The sequence below is a fragment of the Bison bison genome, unplaced genomic scaffold (assembly GCF_000754665.1).
Source record: "Bison bison bison isolate TAMUID 2011002044 unplaced genomic scaffold, Bison_UMD1.0 scf7180017864341, whole genome shotgun sequence".
Taxonomy (NCBI): Eukaryota; Metazoa; Chordata; class Mammalia; order Artiodactyla; family Bovidae; genus Bison; species Bison bison.
The window spans coordinates 6689242-6698187 of NW_011494913.1; the positions used below are offsets into that span (position 1 = coordinate 6689242).

At 52.9% G+C, this 8946-nt stretch overlaps 1 protein-coding gene across 1 annotated transcript in view; it reads right to left on the bottom strand.

The window, feature by feature from the left end:
- Positions 1-5361: 5361 nt before the first annotated feature.
- Positions 5362-8946, bottom strand: part of ALOX5 (arachidonate 5-lipoxygenase) — a 51888-nt gene continuing 48303 nt past the window's right edge. Inside the window, exons 11-15 of the mRNA XM_010854516.1 lie at positions 8555-8733; positions 8127-8248; positions 7656-7756; positions 7165-7335; positions 5362-6063 (exon numbers count right to left, since the gene is read on the bottom strand). Coding sequence (XP_010852818.1) covers positions 5884-6063; positions 7165-7335; positions 7656-7756; positions 8127-8248; positions 8555-8733 — 753 coding nt within the window. The 3' untranslated portion in view covers positions 5362-5883. The remainder of the gene's footprint in view (positions 6064-7164; positions 7336-7655; positions 7757-8126; positions 8249-8554; positions 8734-8946) is intronic.

The window sequence follows — 8946 nt, forward strand, 5'->3', positions numbered from 1 at the left end:
TTCCCATCTCTTGAAGAATTTTCCACAGTTTACTGTGATCCACACAGTCAAAGGCTTTGGCATAGTCAATAAAGCAGAAATAGATGTTTTTCTGGAATTCTTTTGCTTTTTCCATGATCTAGCAGATGTTCGCAATTTGATCTCTGGTTCCTCTGCCTTTTCTAAAACCAGCTTGAACATCTGGAAGTTCACAGTTCATGTATTGCTGAAGCCTGGCTTGGAGAATTTTGAGCATTACTTTGCTAGCGTGTGAGATGAGTGCAATTGTGCGGTAGTTTGAGCATGCTTTGGCATTGCCTTTCTTTGGGATTGGAATGAAAACTGACCTTTTCCAGTCCTGTGGCCACTACTGAGTTTTCCAAATTTGCTGGCATATTGAGTGCAGCACTTTCACAGCATCGTCTTTCAGGATTTGAAACAGCTCAACTGGAATTCCATCACCTCCACTAGCTTTGTTCGTAGTGATGCTTTCTGAGGCCCACTTGACTTCACATTCCAGGATGTCTGAGTGATCACACCATCGTACTTATCTTGGTCGTGAAGCTCTTTTTTGTACAGTTTGTCTGTGTATTCTTGCCACCTCTTCTTAATATCTTCTGCCTCTGTTAGGTCCATACCATTTCTGTCCTTTATCGAGCCCATCTTTGCATGAAACGTTCCCTTGGTATCTCTAATTTTCTTGAAGAGATCCTTAGTCTTTGTCATTCTGTTGTTTTCCTCTATTTCTTTGCGTTGATCGCTGAGGAAGGCTTTCTTATCTCTCCTTGCTATTCTTTGGAACTCTGCATTCAGATGTTTATATCTTTCCTTTTCTCCTTTGCTTTTCGCTTCTCTTCTTTTCACCGCTATTTTTAAGGCCTCCCCAGAGAGCCATTTTGCTTTTTTGCATTTCTTTTCCATGGGGATGGTCTTGATCCCTGTCTCCTGTACAATGTCACGAACCTCCGTCCATAGTTCATCAGGCACTCTATCTATCAGATCTAGTCCCTTAAATCTATTTCTCACTTCCACTGTATAATCATAAGGGATTTGATTTAGGTCATACCTGAATGATCTAGTGGTTTTCCCTACTTTTTTCAATTTAAGTCTGAATTTGGCAATAAGGAGTTCATGATCTGAGCCACAGTCAGCTCCCGGTCTTGTTTTTGCTGACTGTATAGAGCTTCTCCATCTTTGGCTGCAAAGAATATAATCAGTCTGATTTCCATGTTGACCATCTGGTGATGTCCATGTGTAGAGTCTTCTTTTTTGTTGTTGGAAGAGGGTGTTTGCTATGACCAGTGTGTTCTCTTGGCAAAACATTGTTAGCCTTTGCCCTGATTCATTCCATACTCCAAGGCCAAATTTGCCTGTTACTCCAGATGTTTCTTGACTTCCTACTTTTGCATTCCAGTCCCCTATAATGAAAAGGACATCTTTTTTGGGTGTTAGTTCTAAAAGGTCTTATAGGTCTTCATAGAACCGTTCAACTTCAGCTTCTTCAGCGTTACTTGCTGGGGCATAGACTTGGATTACTGTGATATTGAATGGTTTGCCTTGGAAACGAACAGAGATCATTCTGTCGTTTTTGAGATTCCATCCAAGTACTGCATTTTGGACTCTCTTGTTGACCATGATGGCTACTCCATTTCTTCTGAGGGATTCCTGCCCACAGTAGTAGATATAATGGTCATCTGAGTTAAACTCATCCATTCCAGTCCATTTGAGTTCGCTGATTCCTAGAATGTCAGTGTTCACTCGTCATCTCCTATTTGACCACTTCCAATTTGCCTTGATTCATGGACCTGGCATTCCAGGTTCCTATGCAATATTGCTCTTTACAGCATCAGACCTTGCTTCTATCACCAGTCACATCCACAACTGGGTATTGCTTTTGCTTTGGCGCCATCCCTTCATTCTTTCTGGAGTTATTTCTCCTTTGATCTCCAGTAGCATATTGGGCACCTACCGACCTGGGGAGTTGCTTTTTCAGTGTCCTATCATTTTGCTTTTTCATACTCCTCATGGGGTTCTTAAGGCAAGAATACTGAAGTGATTTGCCCTTCCCTTCTCCAGTGGACCACATTCTGTCAGACCTCTCCACCATGACCCGCCCGTCTTGGGTGGCCCCTCATGGCATGGCTTAGTTTCACTGAGTTAGACAAGCTGTGGTCCGTGTGATAAGATTGGCTAGTTTTCTGTGATTATGGTTTCAGTGTGTCTGCCCTCTGATGCTCTCTCACAACACCTACCGTCTTACTTGGGTTTCTCTTACCTTGGACGTGGGATATCTCTTCACGGCTGCTCCAGCAAAGCACAGCCGCTGCTCCTTACCTTGGACGAGGGGTGTCTCCTCACGGCTGCCCCAGTAGCTCCTCTAGGCCCTCTGCGCAGCCACCGCTCCTTGGACATGGGATAGCTCCTCCCGGCCACGCTTCTGCGCGGCCCGTCGCAGCCAGCGCGCTTCTGCGCGGTCCGTGGGCGGCGAGTCATGGTGTGTGGGGGGAGGGCGAGGCAGGGGAGGGACGACATAAAATGATTGATTGACGTGACTCTGAGCAAAGGCAGATTTCCATACAGATAGCCTCATTAACATAGATTAGGAAAGCAATGTATGAGTATAACATACTGGTTTGTCAAGTTAGTTCTGGGCCTTTAGGCCGAACCGACTTGAAGACAGAGTCTGGGGTAAATGCATAGCACGTTAACATAGCTTAAGATACTCACTTCCACAAGAAAAATGCATCCTTAGCTCAAGGTTTGAGAAAAGTTAAGTTCGGGTGGAGCCAGGTGTCGTTATGGCAACAGAGTTTTAAGAGAAAGCTCTTTTTAAATTTGTACAGAGAAGGGGAAAAATATAACACTAATTTGTTTCCTCCTGCCCCTTAAGAGAGAAAAAGTGTCTAACACTCGCAGCCTATTTCCTCCGTCTGGAGACCCCTGGCCTTCCTGCCTGTTAGCCTCTCGCTGGCGGGGCTTCCCCAAATAGTGCCCATGTGGTGGATCCTCCAGTCTCGGGACTGCAAACCACTCCTGGGGCTGGGAGTGCTGAGGGTGGGCGCCTGGCTTCACCTGTGCTCACGAGATGAAGGGAGGGAGGCCAAGCTTGCCCCAGCATACTGTGTGGTTGAGCCAGGAGAATTGTCCCCCAAGTTCAGGGCACCACAGAGGGCTGCCAGGAGACTGGAGAGCTATGCAGCGGGGTGCTTTGCTGGTGTCCTTGCCTGACTTGGGAGAACAGGTCCCAGGAACTGAGCGCGGCTGTGGAAGCTCCTAGAGGAGAGGAGGGCCGCAGAACAGCTGAACCTGCTCAGGAGTATTCTTGCAGGAGGGACAGAGACTAGTGCCCCCTGGGCTCGCGCTCAACTGTTGGTGGGAGGGAACGTTGGGAGCCTGGAGCTGGAAGAGAAATCCGTAAGAATGTGAGGAGGGGGCTTCCCGTGAGGGGCTTCGATTCTTTGGGGACCCAATGAATTTTAGTGAGTTTGGCTGAACAGACACCGAATAAGGTCTTGTTGCAGCGAGGCTTTGAAACAATGCCAGCCCCAAGCCTCTTCGCCCTTCGATGTGAGCCACAGAATTGTTGCAGGAAGGTGGACGCCTTCCAGGGCCCGAAACTGGGCTCTTGTCTAACACTCGGAAATGAATTGTCCGAGGAGACACATGTGCTGACAAAGCAAGAGATTTTATTGGGAAAGGGCACCCGGGTGGAGAGCAGCAGGGTAAGGGAACCCAGGAGAACTGCTCTGCCGCGTGGCTCGCAGTCTCGGGTTTTATGGTGATGGAATTAGTTTCCGGGTGGTCTCTGGCCAATCATTCTAATTCAGAGTCTTTCCTGGTGGCGCACGCATCGCTCATCAAGATGGATGCTAGCAAGAGGGATTCTGGGAAGTAGACGGACATGCGGTGTCTTCCGGTTCGTGGTGGCTCATTAGTTCCGTATTTCTTATCAGGATCTCCTGTCATAAAACAACTCATGCAAATGGTTACTATGGAGCCTGGCCAGGGTGGGCGGTTTCCGTCAGTGTGCTTCCCCTAACAGAATGATGGGTTAAGGCACACTGCTAGGGGAACCTCCAGTCCTCCAGGTCAGGGGGTGGCCACTGGTGCTCGCAGACCTGCCTCCTGTTCGGTAAATACACTTGTAGACACAGTCTTGTCCTTCGTGCACTTGCTGTGTTCAGCTTATTTCCTGCTACACTGTCGGATCCTTTGTCCTGGAAAGCCTACAATATTGACACACCCCTTTATAGAAAAAGTTTGCCGACCCTTGGTCTGTGTGATTGGTGCCCCTGGAGTTGGTGCACAGCCCACGAGGTGACAGAGGCGTAGACGGCCCTCTTCTAGGGCCTGTCCTTTCTCCCAGCCTCAGAGGTGCCCAGTGACCAGTTGTCCGGCTATGCATCTCTGTTGCTGGTTCTGGAAAGAGCTGAGGTTAGTTCAGGAGTGAAAGGAAGAAGGGATAAGCCTGCTGTCCTGAGCTGAGAGCTTCCCTCGGCCCCTCAGCTGTCAGAGAAGCCTCGTCTGGCCTGCCTCGCCAAGCTGCTTCTGGGACCTGAAACGAGAGAAGCAGAGTCCAGGCTCTGTGGGGGCATCTCAGGGTCCCCTCTGCATGAAGTAGGTATCTGGAGGTCCAGTGGTCCAGGGAGCCGAGCCAGGCTCCACTTTGGTTCCCTCGTCCAGCTTCCACCCTTTCACTCAAGACACACAAAGCCAGGGTCTTGGCAGAGGGGAGCTGGCCTCACTGTGTTGCCTGGCACCACCGTTGGGGGGGGGGGCAGGGGGTAGACGGGAAAAAGACAACATAGGTTGTTGCTAGAAAGAGTAGTCTGTTACCCCCATTCTCCTACTTTCCTGTTGTTAGATGCCCTGTTACAGAACAGTGATGAGAGCAGATGGTAGCTCTTGGTGGGGGTGATTTTTTTAAATTCATTTTTAAATTGAAGGATAATTGCTTTACAGAGTTGTGTTGGTTTCCGCCAAACATCAGCATGAATCAGCCATTGGTATAATTTGTCCCCTCCCTCTTGAACCTCCCTCTGGCGGGGGTGATTTTGTGGATTGGTTGGTTCATAGCAACAAAAACTTGGTAACAATGTCCCTCCTGATTTTTTCCTGCAAAACATTTCTGGTCCATAAAATCTAGTCACCTGAGAGCCCTGGTCCTGGGGCTCCTTCCACAGACGTAGGAACTGTCCTGAAGGAAGTGTGTTCTGAAGGAAGCGTAGGAACATTGTGGGCAAAGAAGAGAGAAAAGTACCTTTTGTCCAAATGGAATGGGGGCAGCTTTTGCCTAGATGGTATCACAAAGATTATGGCTTTTTGTGTGTGGGGAGGGGATGTGAGCTGTTTGGGGTGATTGGAACATAGCATGTTGGAGACTTGTTTTGAGCAAACTCCTTTATTTTTATGACAACCAGTTCTTAATTCTTTCGACAAGAATTTATCTGGATACCTACTGTATGCAAGAGATTGGACTAAGCATAAATAGAACAGAAGATCATCTTCCCATTTCTCAGCAAGAACATCCATTAGTCGTCTTGCTCTTCTGGGCTGCCTACCGTGAAGTGCTGAGCTGGGTGTAAGGACTGGAAGGGGCACAGTCCTGTTCTGTGTAGGAAAGGTCCCTGCAGTCTTTACACACACTGATCGAAGTATGGCATTTGCTAAAGACTGAGGAACAAACAGGAAAATGCTCCAAAGCTGAGCTACATTGTGGTCCAATCTGGGGAGTGTTTGGTTTGAAGCCAGGAGCCTGGGTCCCTCAGGCCACTTCCCAGGAATCTGAAGGCCCACCCCTTGGTGCCCCCAGGAGCCTGCCCAACCAGGCAGGCTGCAGTCTGGGGGCCGAGCCCAGCCTCGAGCAGCTGGGCATCCTGCAATGAGACGGGCTCAGGTGGCTTCTTAGATGGCCACGCTATTGGGAATCCGGTCTGGGGACAAGTAGTAATAAGGCAGCTTCTTGTTCTTGTTGCGCTCGGCAATCACGCTGACGATGGAGTCGAGGTTCTTACGGAACCGGGCCATGGCCTCCTTTACGGGCTTCTCGATGAAATGTTCCTCTGGGTACATGCCCAGAAACAGCTGAGAGCCAGACAGACAGAGATAGGTTAACCTGTGATGAGGTGATGTAAATCGACAGGACTCGTCCCACCGCTAGAGCCCAGCCTTTGGGAGTCAAGGCCTGTGCTCATCACCGCTCCCCGCATCTCCACCCTCTGCCACCTGCTGAGAGCACCCGAGTATGCTCTTGGGCTGGGGCCTCACAGATCAATGCCCCACTGCAGGGAGGCTATAAGGACTGGTAATGGCTCAGGCAGATGTGGAGGCTGGGGTGGTCCTGGCTGTGGTGGGCATGTGGCCCAGTCCCCAGGCACGCTCCCGCCTGGTGTTGGGGCCACGGGGGCACAGGGCCAGTCTGACCTTCTCTGCAGCCCAGGTCAGCCACAGCCAGGCCCATTTGCACATTCACACAAATGTCTTCAAATTGAACCTAGGTGTATCTTTTAGAAACAAAATCCGAGAATGTTAAAATTGAAAAGTTTCATAGCCAGGGCTGGGCAGGGTGGGAGAAATGTTCTTCATTGTTGACGGGATGTTGGATTCAGCTTGTGGAGGGCCATTCAGTCTCAACAGTCTTTGACCAAGAAATTCCTCTACAAGGCGTGTACTGGTTCTGTTGAACACCTGTGCTGAGACCTATGTGTGAAGATGTTAGGGGCCGACACAAAGGTCCCCAAGCAACACACGGCCAACAAATGCTGGTGGGTCTGGGGCCAGTCCAATCGGCCAGTCATTCTGGGTGGCACTGGGCTAACACCGGGGGTGGTGTCTGAGAGCCAGCTTTGGGCCTTTGGAATTAGGTTCAACAGGTTGTATGAGTATGTCTCAAAAGATACCCAGGAAACTCAGCCCTCACCTGTGGGGTGCCAGGGAGAAACCCACATGGAAGAGCTTTGCCAACTGTGGGAACGGGTTGGGTGTGCCCTTGTGGGGAGCGTCACAGTGGAGCAGTGACCCCTGCTCTCCTGCCCCACCCCACTCTGAGCTCCATCCAGACTCTGGCCTGAGGACCTCACAGGTCCCTCCAGCCTTGCAAGTCAGGGTTCCTGGCCGGCAGGGGTCCAGCCTGAGCCCTGAATCATAAAACCCTGGGACTGAGGAAGGCGTTAAACCCGGCCTCACCTCATTGTCCTGGAACTGGCTCAGAGCCCATACTGCGCCCAGATGCCAGCAGGAGCGGCCGCGGTCAGGCAGCGTTTCCACAATCTGCTCGATGGTGACCACACCCTTGGCCGTCGGCGGCGGGGCTCGCATGGTTGGGGGTGCGTTGGGGATCCAGGAGCACCAGTCATACTGCAGGGATAGCCCCCGACCCAGCTGGGTGCCCCTGTGGCGAGTGCAGCCCTCACCCACCGTTGCCTCCCATGCCACCTCCCCGAGCCCCCTCCTCCAACTCCAGCGGGGCTGGGGAAGCCCCCTCCCTCATACGGGCGTCCGGTGCTTAGCACAGAACAGAACTCCACTGGCCACTGGGAACACCAGACTCCTGGCCCCTCCGCCCCTCCACCCCCGCTCCTGTGGAGGAAGTGGGGCGGCCCACCCAGGGCCCTCAGAAGCAGCCAAGTTGGCCCTGGCCATCTCCCACCCAGAGGGCTTGCCCCGTCCTTGCCCACCTGGCCGAAGTTCACCGCCGCATGCTGGGCTGAGGCCGTGAAGATCACCACGGTCAGGTACTCACACAGCTTCTCCTTGGTCTTGATGGACTTGGGGAAGCCTAAGGGAGAGCCCTGGGCTGGCTGAGGCCCCACCCCCAGGAAGGGCCACTCAACCAGCAGACACCCACTCTACCCATACAGGTCCCTGGGTGCCCACACACCAGTGTTGGGAGGGCCTGGGCATGAGCAAGACGCACTGGAAGAGCACGGCTGCTTGGCCCAGTGTTCCAGTTGCTTTTCCTCCCTTTCCTGGCTCTTGGAAAGCCCCTGGGATATCCCCATGGCGCACACTGAAGGGCAGGGGTCCCCTGGGAGCTGTGGGCTCAGCACCAGGTGCTAAGATGGAGGCCAACGGCCAGCATCACCTACAGCAATTCAGTGGCACAGGGGAGAGAGAGGAGAGGCCGCGGCACGGAGCGCAGTCCCCACCTGAGGCCTTCTTGCCCCGCATGCCGTACATATAAACGTCCTTCACGAAGTCCTGTAGCTCCTGGTCCTCTTCCACCACTTGGTCGCTCTCGTAGTAGATGTCCACCACCTCGGCCACGAACCTGGCTCAGGAGGAGAGGCCCAACCAAGAGTGGGTGACCAGCCAGGGTCTGCAGAACTGGCCCCTTGGCCCCATCCATGACCCCGTCACTTCCTGATGTCTGGATTCAGGTCACACTCTCCCCCAACCCCGTCCAACCTGGCACAGCCCCGTTCCCCCAGCACTGCCCCGACAATGGAGCCAGGCCCCCCGGCCCACTGAGTCAGTGGTCCAGCACCCCCGTCGTGACCGTCCGAGCCCCGCCCACTCCTCCTGCAGCCCCTCAGCTCCCGCTGCCCAGAGCTGACCCCCCAGGCCTGGAGCTCACGTCTTGATGGCCTCCCACACCAGGAGCCCGTCGTCCCGGTAGAAGTAGTAGGGAATGTCTTCCGCGTTGTCCATGCCCCGGGCCTTGATGGACTCAGGGAAGCACAGGGAAGTGTAGGTCAGGTCCTGCATGGCCCTCTGCACCATCTGCACATGCCCACCGCCCCCGGTGGCGTTGGCCTTGAGCAGGAGGGGAGGAAGCACTGTGAGCCAAGGTCAATTCCTCCAGGGCCAAAGCTCAGCATGAGAAACTGAAAGGGCAGGGAGATGTCCGGGCCCACCAGAGCAAACCCATGTCCAGCGAGGGCCAAAGCTCAGCATGAGAAACTGAAGGGCAGGGAGATGTCCGGGCCCACCAGAGCAAACCCATGTCCAGCGAGGGCCAAAGCTCAG